General features: G+C 48.6%; 1 protein-coding gene across 3 annotated transcripts in view; it reads left to right on the forward strand.

Moving 5' to 3' along the window:
- SPSB1 (splA/ryanodine receptor domain and SOCS box containing 1) overlaps nucleotides 1-17,825 on the forward strand; it is a 71,718-nt gene extending 53,893 nt beyond the window's left edge. For 2 of the 3 annotated variants that reach the window (XM_024204348.3, XM_024204349.3), the window contains exons 2-3: nucleotides 8,029-8,853; nucleotides 15,580-17,825. In XM_024204348.3, coding sequence (XP_024060116.1) covers nucleotides 8,160-8,853; nucleotides 15,580-15,707 — 822 coding nt within the window. In that variant the 5' untranslated portion in view covers nucleotides 8,029-8,159 and the 3' untranslated portion in view covers nucleotides 15,708-17,825. Of the gene's footprint in view, nucleotides 1-5,452; nucleotides 5,832-8,028; nucleotides 8,854-15,579 lie in introns of those variants that run through there. The other variant, XM_024204347.3, reaches the window with a different exon arrangement.
- Nucleotides 17,826-18,134: the final 309 nt, after the last annotated feature.

Genomic DNA, 18,134 nt, shown 5'->3' on the forward strand with positions numbered 1-18,134 from the left:
CAGTGCCCTGCCCACTGTCCGTGATGAGTTCTTGGGGTCTAACAAGTAGGAAGAAGGACAGTGTTGACTTAGTCCCTAAAACAAACCAAAAGGACTTGCAAAATCGGATTCCTTTTTTTAAAAGACATGAGCCAGGGTTAAAGAATGGTAGAATGATGACAAGGCTCATACCAGGCAGTTAAATCATTCTCCTTTTAAAAGCCTGGTTAAGTGGCTGTGCACAGCATCTCCTCTCCTCCTGCCCCTCTGTATGGTGTCTCCAGCTCTTAAGCTCTTTGGGGTGGGGCCAGGAGTTTCTCCTCATGCTCTGGGTGCTTTATAGATGCCTGACCTCTCCCCTGTAGAAACTCTGTGTAAATACTGTGGGAAGAGAGCGAGCCAGAGTAAACTCTCCCTCAAACCAACAGCCATAGAGCAAAACTTACACGGGAAGCCAGGTAATGGAGAAAACCATGTTGGGGCCTCCGTGCCTGGTGACCTGGGAGGTGTCGTCCGTTGCTTTGCAGCTCACCGTGCCCAGAGCAGCTGTGCGTGGCTTTGAACTTCAGTTGTCCAAAACCTTTCGTAGCTGGCTAGAGTTGTCTTCGGCTTTTCCCTTTCTACAGTGTTTGGTTCGTTTTCAGTTCCAGTCTCCTTTGTCTGAGCTGGCACCAGTATGGCTCTGCTCCATGCAATGAGTGCATCGTAGGGGTCCAAACTGGAGGTGCTTTCCTGTCCTAACATCCCCTCCTGCTGCTTCCATGTTTGGCAACATGGCTTGTCCCAGAGCAAATGGAGAGGTTCTGCTTTTTTCCTTAATGCAGCTTTTAATATTTGCTTTAACCCTCTCGAGCGTAGAGAGCCCTGGGCAGGACTTACGGCAAACTTGATAACCACAGTTCAGGGTGGGGTTGGGGTAATGGCACCAGCAATGTCTCTGTACCCCTTTGTAAAGCTCCCAGCACCAAGTCCCTGCTTTGTGGAGAGCCCACCTGCGCTGATGTTCCTCAGACTTGCACTGCCTCCCACTTAGCTTCTGGATGGAGTTTGTCGTAGGATTTGACCTTTAAAGCCCCATGTGGTTTGGAATGGGACTATCTGAAACGACCTGTCTGTGTGACAGCAATGCAGTTTGAGCAGTCATCTGGCTTTAGACAGAGCAGGGAGAGCTGGTGGGAGGACTTCTTGGGTGAGAACCCCTCTTCCTGAGAACTTCTCCTCCTGGTTGTTCAGACGGCCCAGATTTAACTTTTATGGCACATGGCAAAGCTCAAGAAAGGAGAGCACAGTGGGTTGAAGGATGGAGTGGGTAGGGCATGTCTATGAATCTGTGGGGTTCCTCATAGCCTGTCTGGAGTTTAGTAGTTAGACTTTTTTCTCAGACCTTGTATAAATTATTGTGAAACTTCCGGACCCACTGTGGGAGTGTTTTTTAAACAAATCAAAAGAAACTAAAAGCAATGGAGCGGAGTCTTGGGTCTTGCCTACACTACAGAACGTTGCCGTGTTGGGACAAGATTATGAACAGTCGAGTTTGCTGACGCAGGGCTGACCGCTAGCGAAGCGTCGGGGTTAGATCGTGGTGAGCATTGTCAGCTAACTCAGTTGGTCAGTTGCTTTCAAACTCGAATGCTCTGTAGTGTGGATGGGTCTAGATGGCCAAAGCAGGGCTGGGGTTTGGATGTGATGTTGAGGTGGAGGGGGGTGTATGAACAGGGAGGCAAAGCGTGGCTTCTCAACATCTTGCATGCAGTATTTTGGTGATGAATCGTTGCATTAGCTAATGCTTCAATGGGGAGGGCGAGGCTTACAGGTCCTTTGCAAGAAGTGCAGTTTAAGTTGGGGCCTTAGAGGGTGGTCGCATAATGGGGCTGGGTTAGCGGAGGTGTTCCAGCCCTAGGAAGTGGAGATGGTGCAGGAGGACATGCAAATGGAAGGCTGCATCCCTTGGGAGAAGGCAAAGGAGGTTGTCGGGGAAGCAACGTTTGCATGACCTCGACTCTTAGTACAACACAAGTTATTTGGGTGGAGAGGTGAGAAGATGGTCTGGATGTGCTCAGTGGTTGAGCCTGGCTGTTGGGGCAGCATTTTTGCCTAGGGGAGACAAGGTGCCAGGAAGACAGAGAAGGCTTTCTAGGTGGGATACCCTGTTCTCCATCTCCGCTTCCATTTGCACCTTTGCTGCAATCATTCTTGAGCAGCCTCAAAACAATGTCCCTGCTCCTCTCTTGTGGTGTGAAAGCCCTTGATGGAGAAACGTCTCATGATCACCTTTGTGCCCACTCGCCAACGTCATTTGTTTTGTAGCCTGACGCGTGTGTGTACCATGGGACGTTGCCGGTTGGTTCCTAACAGCTAAGCTAAAGGAAGAGCTAATGCTCTGAAAATAGCAGTGGATGTCGTTGCTGTGAGACTCCAAAGCTCTTAAATCTGTCAGGTTCCGAATAAAACCAGAATACCACAGGAGCAAAATGGGGCTTTAAAACTGTGGGGCCAAATGGGGCTGGTGGTAGTAGAGCAATGCAGAAATCCAGCAAGCACAGGCTGCATGAGCAATGGAGATCTTCCAGTGCATAGATTCCACGGTGGTAGGCACCTTTATAGACCCCTGAAAATCTTTGTGGTGAAAGGTTTGTAGCTTTAAGTGCTTGGTGTCTTCTGACCCTTTTTCTCTAGGGCTGCCTGCGTCTCATGCTGAGCTGTCTGTAGGGAGGCTTAATGCGTAGCTCTGCACTCCCAGATCGGTAAGCCGCCACTCTAACAGTACAGGAGTCCGGTCCTTGGGGGACACAGCCGTTTGCACAGCAGAACTGTATTCTGGTCTGCTTTGTGCTTGCTGAGCACCACGGTGGCTGCTCTCCTTTAGTTTGAAAAGGCAGGCGCTTTCTTTTAAAATCCTGTTGGGATGTAAGGAATAAACCCTGCCTTTGGGTAATCGGATTCCCTGCCAAAGCTGGCTCTCCTCAACTAGTGTTACTGCTTATAACTAGATGTCAGCTTGCACGGTGTTCGTCAATCCCTCTAACAGAACGGACGGATTCTGCCTTAGCCTGTCCGATTGTAAAGGGGCCACATTCTACATGCATCTTGGAGCCATAAGTTAAGTAGCATCTCCTTGTGTTACTTGGACACTATCCAGTCTGACCCTCTAGAAGCCCCTTACTTGTGTTCAGTTCTCGCTGCTCCTTCCCAACCCAACCTTTTTCTCTCTCTCTCGTGTCCTGGCTGTAATGTCGAATCTAGTTCTTTGCTGCTTGGACCTGGCTAGCTCCCTAGTTCTTTGCCTCAGGAAAGAAAGGTAATGAAGCATGCAGTGACTAGTGCTCATCCAAAGGTGGGTGAGGTTCTTTCAAGTTTCCAAAGGCATCAGCTTTCATTCCCAGCTGAAAGCTCCTTTTTCTCTTGCGACACCCCTACCCCATTTCTGGGGCAGCGGCTCTGTCGGGCACATGGTGCACAATGGGGTGTTGCAGTAGGTATATATTGTGATGCATTACAATAATTGCTAAACCCACAAGCCACGGTGTTCTGATTTGGCGCTCTCATTCTGTCCTTGGAATCCTTGGCTCAATTCAGTGTTACAGGTATGTAAAGCCCACCCTTTCTCTGAGCTCCACTCGGTTTCAAGCAGAAGCAAACCCTATCTACTCTTACGGATGAGCATGGGTGCAGTAACAGAGATTGCTGAAGGGAGGCTATTCCCAAGTGCAAGTTAAGTCAAAGACAAAGAGTGTATGAAAGGCTGCTGTAGATGATAAGTACTGGAATCTAGTCTTGCTGGCACTTCCGCAGATGGAGCAGGGAAATGGGGGATTGTTTGCTCATTAGCAGAGTACAGAAGTACCCTCTACTCTACTCTCAAGTATGTCTTGCTTCAAAATGGTCTGCACCAGATACTCACTCAGTTTGGCAGGCTGGATTGTAGCTTCTTGTCTGTTGCTGTGACGTGGACTATTGCATTCAGGAAAATCTCTGCATCTCCTTTTCTGCCAGTGTTTTGATCCTTCATCGTAGAGTTTAAGGCCCCAAAGGATCACGAGATCATCTCGTCTGACATCCTATATATCACAGGCCACCAACACCACCCAGCAGATGCACACCGAACCGAAACCAGACTCTAGCATTCAGCCCATGTGAAACTAGATTACTATGTGCCTCAAGGAGAGAATAGGAGTGACCCAGGTGCACCAGTGCCCGAGGCACCTGCATTGGCAGAGAAGTGCTAGGAAGGCAGATTAGAGACCTAAATATCTGCAGATTTAATCAAGACTTAGTGTTACCACCTATTGGAGTGAAGTGGAATGAGATTCCCGGGGAGAATGAGGCACGTATTTTAAAGAGAAGCATTGAGTCAAAGAAAGGGGAACATCACTAAAATTGTTCTGCAATTGGTTGATGACTTTTATGCTTAGCTGCTTAGCCAGTCAGCAAATGCTGGAGTGTGATTTAAGCAGTCCTTGCAAGTTCCCTAGCTTGTCTTCAGGTGCCCCTGTGGATAATACTGGATGATGTCTGACTTTTATAGTAATTAGCCTCCATTTCAAGTTGTTTATTACCAATGTTATCAGCCCTGTTCTACAGGACTGGAGTTTGTTAAAGCACTTCTGCCTCGTAGGGCAGAGGTCCCTGAAGAGAGCCCAATATAGTACTTGAGATGTAGGATAGGTCTCGTTGTTTCATTAAATGGTGAAGCATACGGCCTGTGCAACACTGTGTAGCAGAAAATGGGTGGGCATCTAAAGGTGGAAACAAACCGTTCTAAGAGGCAGCTGCTTTTTCTTCCATAGTTGTCTAACAAACTAGGGCAGGCTTGACTGGGAGGTTGGGAGTGGTTTGTTCCCTAAGAGCACACCTCCAAGAATCTGACGTTCAGCTCACCGGGCCAAGGTAGAAGAGAATGTGGAAGATCTTCAGGGCCAGTGTACTATGCCAGCTGTGGCGCTAACTTCTCAGAGATGGAACTTTGGGGGTTAGTCTGAGAGAGCTTGACAAACTGTGTGTGTGTGTGGTTTAGCAAACTATGCAAATAGCCACAGAACTGCAGCAACCCCTGGACCGCAGGCACCTAAAATAGCAGAGTAGTCTCAGCAACTTCGTTAGCATAAAGCTTAGGCGAAGCTGATCAGTCTGTCCATGGTAATGCCGACGCACGTTACAGCCCTTCCTTCCCCCCATTGCCTCTAACTGAAGTGCTGCCGCTTATGTCCGGTAACCTTCTTTTTTGTCATCTTTTTTTTTTACAACATCATCTGATTCCTCTGCTGTGATTTTTTTTTTTCCATGCCAGATGAGATCCTGGTCATGAGTAAGTGTTGTGACTGTTAGCTGGCAGGAATTCTGGGTGATTGCCTCACTCCAGGAAACGTTAAAATAACACTTTTTTCTTAGAAAGCTGGTTCCCTCCCCTCCCATATTTTTATTTTCCTAATAGCTGCCCCTACTTTGGCGGCTCATAAACAGAGGGTTGCTTGTGTAGCCGAGTGAGAGCAGATTTGCTTGGGTGGACACAATGCCACAGAGCGGTGCACGAAGGTAGCTGGTCTCTAAGCAGATAGGCTCCTCTCAAAATGAGTCTGTCTGAAGCTTGGAAGGAAACTGTTAAGCTGTGCAAAGAATCCTGCTCCTCTCTCCGGACTCGGAGTCTGCTTCTGTCTCCCTGGGAAGAGCAGCTGCCCCAGTGATGCAGAGAATTTGAGACGAAACGTACAAGGAGGGTTTTTGTAACTGCTGTCTGGATTCCAGTAACTCAATGGGAGCTCTGCTGCCAAGCGTTGCTGGAATGTGGGCCTCCTGAGGCTGGGCTGAGCCTGTTTGCCTGCTCCTTCAGCTCTGCAAAGTTGGACGCTTCCAAGGTACTTCACAGTATTGAGGGGTCGGACTAGGGAAGTGCTGGCGGTTTGGGGGACAGATTCCTCTCCAGACCTGTTCCAGCGGAGGGTGCGCTCTCTAACTCTGCCCACTGATCAGAAAATGGTTTGTAGCCATTGGGGGGCTTTCCCTGACTGCCTGGCCTCTCCCTTTTTTGCTCCCTGAAATAGCGTTATTGCTGTTGGGAAGTAGCCATGTTTTAAAGCTTTTTCAGGAGCTGGGTTTCAGTGCTGAGCTGAGGAAGGAAAAGCTATCAAGGAGCCAACCTCGCCTGTGTGTTTGTATTGTGTAATCTTTTCTCCAGAGGGTGCTTAGAGCCCAGAGGATTCCCTCCCACCCCAGAGCCTTGTCACCTACGGCAGGCAGCCAAGGAAGGCTGGATCCTGCGCCCTTGGCCAGCTACGGCTACTCCAGGGAAATCCATGCAAGTCACTTCCCCACCTCACATGAGCGAGTGCTTCCTCTGCTGTGCTCTCAGCCCTTGCTGAACCAGCGAGTGGGACGCAGGGTAGCATAGACCTCAGGCTCTGCCAGCCAGCCCTGTAATATCCCAGCAAGCGCTAGACATCTTCGCAGATTGGGATCAGGTCGTCAGGTTCCCCCTGAGAGCACGGTGGTTAGGAAATAAAACCCTGAAGGGAGACCCACTGAAACCCAGCCTGCTCCTTTACTACTCCTATAGTAATATTTCCGCCACCTTTATTATTTAGTGGCGACTGCCTCTGTCTGGAGGTTGGTTCTGTCTTATCTATTGCAAAATAAGACCAGGGGATCAGGATAGGGGACCCGGCTTGTGCTGCTAAGAACTAGCTAAATACCGAACATGCAGTAATCCCTGGACCTTGCCTTAAACTTCAGTAACCAAGTCCGAATAAGCAAGCTCAGTTCTCCTGCCAGAGCAGTCTCCCCTGCAAGATGAAAGCAAGCTCCTTCTCGGCTCTAAATGCAACTTCAATCCCTCTGAACTTGGACATACCTCTGGGAATGGCTTTGCTACAAGGGCTCAAATAGGCGCAGTAGTTGCCTGGGGCTGTTTAGGGATTTTTCTTTGCAGAATGTTAAATGCTTTGTGTGTTTTGGCTCCTTTCTGGGCAACTGTAGAGATTGCTTTGACTGTTGTCCAGTTGGAATGTAATTCCAGGGCCTTTATAAGTGTCTGGAAAGATGCACACAGGTGGATGGTCCTGGCAGTGGCTGGGGTGTCTCGTGCCGCTTGCATCCATGAGCGTATAGATTGGGGCTGAGAAGAAGCAAGGCTATGCTCGCTAAAAGCCATATCTGCTACAACTCCATCGCGGATTCAGGGCCATCAAGGAATTTCTTAATCTCTGCCACTACCTCGTATCAAGCTGCAACTCTTGTGCCCATGTATGCAGCATACAATAGAGTATTTAGCAGGAGTGATTGGGGATTAAATGCAGGGGATACCTATGGGAAGGCAGCATATTAGAGAAGCCCTGTGTCTAAAAGCTTTAGCATGGCCCAGTGACAACAGGGTGGTCCAGTCTGTGTAACCCAAGGGAAAACCACAGCTTCAGAGTTTTCAATGACGCCCACAAAGGGCCAAAGTCTGGGTTTCTCTATGCATCGTACATCACAGTACGTAGACTTGTGTCCTCCTTGCAGCTCGTGGGAGGCTGGGCGTGCTTAAATTTTTCCAGCTTCCTTATTAAACTTCGCCTACGTGAGTTGCCTGGCAAACTCCCGGCCCTTACGGTATGTCCACACTGTAGTCAGAGGTGAAATTGCATCGTGTGGAGACGGACCTGAGAGAGCTTTAATCCAGCTAGTGCAAGTCCCAATAATGGTGAAGCTGCAGCAGCAAGGACTTCGGCATCGGCTAACTGCCTGGGTAAGTACCCAGGGTCCCAGACGGGCTTAAGCCTCCATGCTGTGGTGGCTTCGCTGCTGTTGGTGGTCTCACTTGCTAGATTAAAGCTAGCTCAGGTAGGTCAGTATATGCTGCAGTCACACCTGGTCCTTCAGTGTAGACAGAACTTTTTAAAGGTTCCCTCTAGAATACGCTGCAAGTTCCAGTGAGTGGTGGTCCGGTCTCTGTCTGTGCAGGGCAGGTGAGCCCCCCTAGGTGTGACCTTTGGTCTGACAAGGGGGTGCTGGAAATCTTGTTTACGGGTGATGTGCTAATGTTTAACTCTCCTTGTTTTTCTTTCCCTCCATTAGGCAATACTGACCAGTGCACATCTTGATAAGGTCGTCTAGCAACCTCTTCTGCAGGGCTGAATGACAGCGGGAGGGTAATTGATGAGCTTGCCCTGGGAGTCTCTAATAAATACGTGAAATCAAAACACAAGATGGGTCAGAAGGTCACTGGCGGGATAAAGACTGTGGATATGAGAGACCCTGCATACAGGCCACTCAAGCAGGAGCTCCAGGGGCTGGATTACTGCAAGCCCACGCGCCTGGACTTGCTATTGGATATGCCTCCGGTCTCGTACGAGGTCCAGCTGCTGCACTCATGGAACAACGATGACCGCTCGCTGAACGTCTTTGTGAAAGAGGACGACAAACTAATATTTCACCGGCATCCGGTGGCTCAGAGCACAGATGCCATCCGAGGCAAAGTTGGATATACGAGGGGACTGCATGTGTGGCAGATCACGTGGGCCATGAGGCAGCGGGGCACGCATGCCGTGGTAGGGGTGGCTACGGCGGACGCGCCCTTGCATTCTGTAGGGTACACGACCCTGATAGGAAATAACCATGAATCCTGGGGCTGGGACCTTGGGCGGAACAGACTGTACCACGATGGCAAGAATCAGCCGAGTAAAACCTACCCTGCCTTCTTAGAACCGGATGAGACTTTCATTGTGCCGGACTCTTTCCTGGTGGTCCTGGACATGGATGACGGGACCCTGAGCTTCATCGTAGACGGGCAGTACATGGGTGTTGCTTTTCGAGGACTTAAAGGGAAAAAACTGTATCCAGTTGTAAGCGCGGTGTGGGGGCACTGCGAAATACGGATGCGCTACTTGAACGGGCTTGATCGTGAGTATAACCCTCTGCAGCTCGTTCTGAAAGTGCAGATCTCTGCATGCCTTCCTAGCCCCGCTAAAGAGATTGAACCACATATCCGCACTCTCTTCCCAATAGCTAGTGAGCTATGTACCTGAAAACTGTGACTCGTGCAAACCGAAATGAAGCCGAAATGACTGTTAGGACTGCAGGGTCTGTTAGGGCAGCAAAGGGTCAAGGGGAGGATGGGGTTTCTACTCCAGATTAGTCTCTGCTGATGGGCTGTGTTTGGAAAGAGCAGTATTGTTTCTAACTGGATCTGGTGCAGCTACCAGTCAGCCAGATTATGTCCCTATAGCAGGGTAACCCCCACTGGTCTGGGTACACATCAGCATACGGAGCCTCCAATTAGGAAAGCGGTTTGATAGTAACTAGGTGACTGTATAGGGCGGAAAGTGTGGATTTTGGGCAGCCATGCGGAGAGGAATCCTACTGCTGGGACTCCAGCCATCTGCATGAAGTCTGTCTGGAAAGCTGATGTTCTCCTCCTCCTCCTCTTTACTGCTAGAGTCTCCATCGCCTTACTATGGATTTAGGCCAATGGACAAGGCAGAATCCTGTAGCTTCTCTGTAGCACGCTTTACCTGAAAGGTGACCTCTCCTCCACGTACTCTTTATACAGGAGAACAAGTTTTAAACTTGCTCTGCAGGCAGGTGTGTAGGGAGCTGCGCAGTCATTTGCCTGGAACCCCACCTCTTTCAGCAACTCGCTTTCTGTCCTTTTCCCTTCCAGGCTAAGGAACGCTGTTGAACAGAGTGGGGTTGGGTATTGTGGCCAGGAAAACCTTTGTAGTTCTGACGGCTCAGTGTAAACTCAGGATGGCAGTTGGTCACCAAGCTTAGTACAAGCTTCCCAAGTTCAAATTGGTTCTGAAAAAAAAGCCTGTCTGTCTCTTTGGGACAGAGGTTCCCAATTGCACCAGAATGTGACTTAGTCCATTCGGAGGAATGGCTTAATCTGGATTTGCTGCTACAGAAATTTGTCAGGTTTAATATGGGAAGGATTAGCATGTTCACCCCAAGCCCCAGAGTAGGATCTGTCTTGTATTGTTGCAAGGGATTATAGAATACTTTCTTCCTGTATTTGGGGGTAAATATACTTTCTCTTCATCAAAGCCATGCAAGGGTCACCCAGTGCAATGATGGAGCCCTTTCAGAATCAAGTGTAGTATTAATTACAATTAATGAATTATGAATTATTTAAGCAGGATAGTTCACTTCTGTAGAACGAAGTGCAAGTGCCTAATACTGCAGACTTGACTCTCCTTGCTACTGTAGCTATTAAATTAAGGCAATGGGTGGTGTTTGTATTGTAGTCCCCCCCGCCTCTCCCCCGGGAGCCCCAGTCATGGAGCAGGATTCTGTTGTGCTAGGGGCTGTACAAGCAGACCAAAAGGGACAATGTTTTTGAACAGTGAGATTTTTTTTTTTTTTTCCCCCTTCCACTCTGCATTAAAACTCCTCCTAGTTTTTGCTACCCAGGTTGGCCTGCAGAGACTGAATCTTCCAGCTTTGGTGTTTCTGCTGCTCTATTATCTAGCCAAACCTGGCAACCAATTGACATGCAGTAGGGTATTCCTGGCCTGAGACAGAGCTAGTGCTGAGTCACAGGCATTGGAGTGAAACATTTGGCCTGCCTGTTTCAATTTGTGTGTGTGTGTGTGTGTGTGTGTGTGTGTGTGTGTGTGCGCGCGCTAATTCTCACTTCTCCTAATTTGCCCTGCTGTAAACACCTACCGTTCAGTCTCTTGATTTTCAAATTTAGTGTAGAGGGGCTCTGAGCAAACCTGGCCAATGGTGCAGCTGGGTATTTAGCAAGCTCTGAGCTTTTACATGACTACAGGGACAGCTGCAGATTAAACATATCCAAACTCGTGTATTTTTACTCTATACTTTCAGTGCACTGTAGCTGAGATCTCCCTAATGACAGCCCCCCCACCCCCCCCCCCCCCCCCCCGGTACCTCTCACAGCAAAACATTGTCTTAGCTGTGACCTATGTCAAGCAAATGCTTGGCTCAGAGGAAGAGCTTTGCCCTGCACATCAGCGAGGAGAATTCCACGGCCAAGGACCCTTCCTCAAAGACTCTGCTGTTACTCCTCACTTCCAGGTGCCGTTGGTTGGAGAGAGCTTTCCAGCTAAGCCTGATGCTGTAGCAGCACTTTGGGGATGGTTAGTCTCATAGGTACCTAGGTCCCACACCGTGCGGACGTAGGTAAAGCAAAACAGGCATTTCAAATTACATCCAGGAGCAGACGGGCAGGGATTGGAGCACTAATATTGTGTATCCCTCTCCTTCTAAACAGTGATGGGACTAGACTGGTCTAATTTTGAGGTGGCCTAAATCGAGCTTTGTGACACAGGAACGCAGATTCTTGTCTGCACTGTGTTCTTGGCCAATCGCCCTATCATGTCTCTGTATCTGAAAGGAGCCTGCCAGAGGCAATGGCTGGGAATGCTTTGTATTTACTTTACAGGCTAATAAATGAGCAAGAGCCCTTCACTTGCACTGGTTCCGAGGGTCCAGGCACAGAGCAAGTGCATGTGTGAAGTAGGGAAAGGCACTGGATAAAGGTCGGATGTCTTATCTCCATGTATGAGGTGCCCCTGCAGGATGCTGGTGCTGAAACTTGGAAAATGCACACTGTCAATGCTTTCCGTATAGACCGCCTTCCACAAGTAAACACTACCACCTAAAAACCAGATGGTCCCTTAGCAGCCACTTCCTCCAGCCTCCTTGTCTCTAAACAGGCTGGCTGGGAGCATGTCCAGACGGGTGCCCAACCCTGGAGGCCATGGGATCAAGAGCTCTTGGCAGTGGTGCCCTACCACTCCAGCTCTAGCACGGCTGCTATCCAGTATGGCCTAGGGGAGGCAGTCGCACAGGTAGCTGGGTCCCAAACCCTTCAGCACCATAGGGGTGAAGCCAGTAGGTGGCCAATATAGATTGGAGTTCTCAGCACAGAACTCCCCATAGCAAGCAAACAGTCACGTTCTGTGTCTGCTTCAGTTGGAGTGGGTTCCAAGATGTAACATACCCAATATGGGGCTACTGGAGCCCAGCCTTGACCGTGGGTAACGGTAACAGTCAGAAATGGTCGGACACCAGCTACCAGGCACAGATAGAACAGCTCCTGGGTGTAGTTGTACTGGAGTACTTAGTAATGATCCTGGGTCTAATGACACCATGCTCATGAACCTGCTCCATGAGCAGTGGCTGCATTCTCTGGGTCAGCGGTTCAGATACAAGCATGGTTTGTTCTTCTGGGTGTTTAACCCGCCAACAGAAGTTCATTCCTGGCTCCTGTGGAGCTGGGTGGTCTTTACAGGACTGTTTTGGGGTTATCCACGCAAATAACTAATGTCGTTAGTGCGATTTAGCTGGATTAGTTTGCATCCAAAGCGTCTTTGAAGGCCACGGCATTGGCATGTTTCTATTGCAGTGATGCCACGGGACCCAAGGAGGAGGGTCAGGGCCCTATTGTGCTGAATGCTGTATAAACAAAGACGCAGTCCTTGCCCTGAAGAGCTTACAGGTGAAAGGACAAATGAAGTTAATTTGGATGGGGCCTGGAGCGGGAAGTAGAGAATCCAATGCACACTATGCACCCTTGCCTTTTAAAATGACTTATAAAGAGTCACGTCCCCATATGCCTCACCACGTAGCCATTAATTAGCTGATTTACCAGCACTGCACCTGAGCTGGATCTCGAGAGAAGGATTGGGACCTTCGGGGCTGGTGCAGGGGAGCCCTAGTATGGACAGAGGGGTAGATCTTAGTGGAAAGCGCAGAGACCAATCGGTGGACAAGGCTGGCATCGCTGGCTAGGTGGAGAGGCTGCGCGATGGGTGGAGGGGTGTGGGGGGGGGGGGGGGCAGAGATGTTTAGAACCTTGAAAGGAAGGGTTGGAATCTTGAACTTGTTCTGACATGCAGGGCACTGAATTTTGAAATCAAGACTGGATGTCTGTCTAAAAACTACGCCCTAGGAATTATTTCGGGGAAGTTCTCTGGCCTGTGTTACACATGAGGTCAGACTAGAGGTTCCCAGTGGTCCCGTCTGGCCTTGGAATCTATGAAGGGATTCTGTCCGAGCTGCTAGGAAAACTGCCACAGTTTTGTCAATGAGTATTGGGAGGCTAAAAGTTGGAAGCAATGGCTACAATAATCTGAAAATGGGGCGGAGGGGGTAGACCTGAATGAGAGTGTCGTTGCTCTGGACAGAAAGGGAAGGATGGATCTTAAAACTCTTATGGAGTGGGAAGCGTTGGAGGAGAGATGCAAGAGGGATTTTTTTTTTTTCTGGAATGATCCTGGAAGGGAGCACGAATGCAGTGACACTTATGGTCAGAAAATGGACTAAAAACTTTGCCTCCCATCTGTTGGCAGTGGCAGCAGGATGAACAGGGTCAATAGCTTAATTTGGCTTGTTCCAGAGGAAGCAAGCGCTGTTGGCATTAACCTGTAGTCAGCTCCTGAAAAACTGACACTTGTTGACCAAGATTTTCAAAGTCCCCATTTTGGGGTTTCCAGCTGGAGCCTGGATTTTTAGATGCTGTTGAGCATTTTTATTTATTTATTTATTTATTTTAAAATCAGACCCTCTTAAAGTGTCTAGTGAGACCGCCCAAAGCAGAGGCATGCCTAGTCACTTCTGAAAAACCTTGACCCTTATTTAGTGCTATCCAGATGAGCTTGGAAAACTTCATCACGAAAAACTCCTGAAAGTTCAGATTCTTTTCCTTATGTGCAGCTGTAACTTTGGTTCCTGCTGTCTGCCCCGTCCGAGCACAAGAAACCAGTCTTTCCTGTGGAGAACAGTGAAATATTCCTAGTAAATATTCATTTGTATTTTAATCGGTTGTGGCAGCTCGCTGAAGTTAAATTGCATCTCCTACTTGCTGTTCATGCATCTGAATGCAGAGCGTTCTTGAGTTTGGCCTACAGAATCCCAAACTTTTTCAGGGCTATGAAATTGCTTAGGTAGCAGAATTGTAACCTGGGAGGTAGGGAGATGGCAATTTGGATCTTCTGGCTCTAAAATATCAAATCTTAATCTCGACCTCCTCGGTTTCCTGGGCTCACTGTGCTGGAAACTTGGCCTTTGTAGATTCTCCTCTTCCTGAGAACTAGAGATAGCATTGACGTGTATGGAGCCATAGCTGCATATGCAATCGTTTGATATGAAAAACATTTCCCCAACTCTTCATTGCTGGGGTACTGCCGTAGTCCGTCAAACCTAACCTGAAAATGTAACTGTGGCGCTAAAATGAAGCTGGGCTTTTGACTAGCTTTTCCACATTGGGTGGGTCTTAATCCTGGTTAGTGAAGCCAGCCACTCTTGCGCTTTCTCCTTTTCTGTATTATTAAAGCCATTTTGCAAGAATCGTAGTTGCAGATCTTCCAGTAGAGCTTGTTCTGTCCCCAGTACTGGGAGCACTCTCTGGGGTCTATGACGTGGGCTTGCCCCCTTAAATATAGGTGTTGAAACCTGGTTTGCTGGGGACATTATGTAGGTGGCTTGGTTCTCATCTGCCCCCCAGACACTGAAGTCCTCACCTAGGCAAGTGAGCTCCACTCGCTCTTTGGGGGTGACTTCATGTTAGGCTTTGGATTTTTCTCAAGGTGGCTACCATTAGCCTCTGATGGAGACTGCAGTCTTGAGCTACCTCATTGGAAAATCTCCCTGGAGAGGAAACGGGCTAGAGATCTGCTGCAGTGACGGTTTTGGGGGGAGAGTGGGGGGGGGCAGGGTTGCCTGCAGAAGAGAAATTATTACTCACATCAGTGATGCATGTTCAGTGCAAACACTGGCTTTAGCAGCCAGAACACCTGCACCCTTAATCGCGTGGCGCTTGCATTTCAGGAGGTGTTAACAGAATAGGAACACTTGAGCTCCACAATGGGGGATGCCGTGCTGGCACAAGGAACTTGCCCAATCCACCAAGGATGCATAGAAAGACACCCCAGTAGAACTGGCGGTGTGAGCTCTAAATAAAGCTGGCTCACTGTTGAGGGCTATGAAACTTGCTGCATGGATACTGAACTAATGGGTGCGGGTGTATAGTCCCGTGTGGTGCTGCTGGATCAGGATTCAGGTTGAAGGTGAAATCTCTGCTGAGGCAAGCAAATCTAGTGACTTGTGAAGCTTGATGGAGCTGGCCTGTCTGTATTTTGGGGGTGGGGAGGTCAGAAGTAAGCATGTGAAGGCTTCTGGGGTGCCTAGAAATGTGAAGAACAGTACAGTGCTTTGGGGTACCTAGAAATGGTAAAATCATACTGCAACATGCAGTCCTGTGTTTAAACAGCTTTCACAAAGGTTCCCATGTTATGGCATCTAAAAACGTGGGATCTTCCCCCCCCCCCCCTTAACTGAATGCTGCTACACCTCCCTAATTACTTATAGGGGGATTCCAGGATCTCCTTTCCTGCTCTACCGTTGGTATTTCTAGGGCATGTATTACCTTCAGTGCTCGCTGCAGATAGTTCAGTTTTCGTGGCCTACTGGGACCCCCTGCATAGTAACCTAGAACTGCTGCCTCGCTTGCTGAGGGTGCTGGGTAGTCAAGGACTCCTGAACAGGCCAGGGCCTCAGTTTCTCTCACGCTCCTCTTGAGAGTGTCGGCTACCGTAACTAACAACGCAGCCACCGGGCTCTAACTCGTGTTCCGAGTTAACGTGTGGCTTTTTTGTCTTGCAGCCGAACCACTGCCTCTGATGGACCTGTGCCGGCGTTCTGTGCGGCTGGCTCTGGGCAAGGATCGACTGAGTGAGATCCAAGCGCTGCCACTGCCGGCATCCCTCAAGAGCTACCTTCTCTACCAATGACCTACAGGTTGAAGGACGCTGTGAGAACTGAAACAGAGGCAAATGATTTGGCGCTGACCCATTGGACGGTGGTCCTGCCAGCCTCCCCCCATCATCACTAGTGTTGGACATCCTCAGCCCAAGTACCTTCCTCCAATGCCAAAACCAAATATGACCTTAAAATGGCCGTTTTCAAGTATCCTTGTTTCAACGACTAAGATGACCTTTGCTGATGAAGGTCACATCACATCCCTGCATGCTTCCGAAAAAAACACCCCCAAAAACACAACCTTCCAGAATCTCTCTGCACATCCCTTGCTGCTTTCCTCCCAGCTCCTGGCAAACAGCTGTAGCGCATCCTTTGAATGCCTGAAGTCTAGGAGCAAATTCTGCCTCTTACTCTGGCTGAAGGAGAGTACATGAAGCTTGGAAAGGGAAGCGTTGAGAATGGCAACACATCAAATGCCAGGTGCTAGATGTGGAATGGCACGAGATGGGGGGCCTTCTGACAAGCAAGGACGTAAATCACTTCAATGGGAAGTGAAGACACCAAAAAAACTCCACATAGACACTTTTTTTTTTTTTTTTTTTAACTTGGATAAGGTGGTTATGTAGCTGATGTCAATGTCGCGATACTGTCTCACCCTGTCTTAACTGTTACTTTATGTAGATTGAATCTTGTTTCTTTCACCATCACTTTCCATCCCTCACTCCATTTTTCCTGCATCTTCTCTCCTCCTTTTCACTGGCTGTGACGCTAGGGGCAGATAAGGCCTGCAGTGGATGGGGAAACCAATCCATTGAGCAGCCCCTCTGATGTCTGCATCTTTCCCCCTCTTTCCTTGTGTTCACTTTAACCTGCAGCTTTTAGATCAGATGCCCGCCCCCCTCCATTGGCGGTCAGTTTCCCCTGCTACAACTCGTTGGCATGCAATATCATCCCTGGAGAGCCAGCCACTCCAGACTGATCTGTTGATTGCAGATCCTTTACAACCACAGACCTCTCCTTTCCCATGTCTGCGTCATGCATATTCGAGTCCATGTTAGCGCCCCTGAAATGGGTCTGCCAGGGAATCTTCTGCTTTGATAAGCTGCTTAGAGTATTTCAAATCGGAGCTTTTCAGTCTGCCATTGTCCATCAAGATAATCTCCTCCTTGCTCTCTGGCAGGAACGACCCTCTCTCTCATCCCTGCTAGTGGACAGAGGGACGACCCAGGAGGAAGGGTGTGAACAGTGTGTTCTGCCTTACAGTATGTCAGCAGGCCAGATGTCTAGAGGGTGATGTGATGGAAAGTAGTTTGATGGGAGGCTTAAGAGTGCTCTTCTGATGCTTTGCATGCACAGCAAAGGGAACTAGCGTGAATTACAGTCAAGAAAAGAGGGGGAGAAGAACCATTGTGAGACTTTATTATTTTTTTTTTTTAAAAGGAGAAATCCTTGCACATCCCAAATAAAGATTCTCACCTCAATAGCCAAAAAGAGAGGACCCAGTTCCCCACCGTCAACAGGAGCTGCTCTCTCCTGGCCTCTCCAAATAGCAGGCTATTAAGCTGCCTTCTCTGGGGTTATTTTGCACATTTCTTTTTTGTCTTGAAAAACAATGTTTGTGTGGGTTTTTTTGCTTCTGTTCTGTACAGGTACAAATGAGTTTATTTGTTGAAAATGTTTAATATATATTTGTGGTGTTTGTATAATCCTGTTTTAAACAGCTGCTGTAGGGTACCTTTTTAAAAAAACAAAAAAAATCTACTGGCATAGTATATTTTTTAAAGCACAGAATTGGTGCCAAGACTGGGTGGGGGTGCAGAGTGCCCCTTTTTCTTTTTTTTAATGTAACCTGGATGATTATTTTTATGTAGGGATTTGTACAAGCTTCTGTTACAGGGTGGGACACGTACAAAGTTGCACAAGAGAATTCAGCGTGTACAGAGCCTAGCTTGATTGCCTTCAACTCTACCAGCGTCTTCCACCACTCCTTCTGCCCTGTTTTTGTGCTTTTAGCCCCCCCTTTGTCTCCACTGTCTCTCTGCTGTCCCCAGTGCATTGCTTTGTACAGTTTTAAACTCTTTGCCTTCTCTTTTACAGCTGTAAATAATATTCAGTAACTCAATACAGAAATAAAGTTTATTAAATATTGAGCAGGAGTCCTGTTTTATTTGTGCCTAAGGGGGCCCTGCCAAAATCAGAGGCCAATTGTGCTCGGGTCTGTACATATACAGACCAAGAGACCTGCCCCCAAGAGTCTAGTCTGAATAGAACAAAGAAAGATGAGAGCATGAGTTATGCCCATTTTACAGATCCCATTCTGAGGCTACCCAAAAAGTCTGTGGCAGAGCTGGGAATTAAACCCAGATCTCTAATGCTATAACCCCCAGACCATCCTTGCTCTTCAGACTGAAAGGCTTCTTCCCTCCTCCCCCCCACCCTCCTTACATGCAGAGCTGTCA

Source organism: Terrapene carolina, unplaced genomic scaffold (genome assembly GCF_002925995.2).
Source record: "Terrapene carolina triunguis isolate 2854851 unplaced genomic scaffold, T_m_triunguis-2.0 Scaffold714, whole genome shotgun sequence".
In the NCBI taxonomy this organism is placed as follows: Eukaryota; Metazoa; Chordata; order Testudines; family Emydidae; genus Terrapene; species Terrapene triunguis.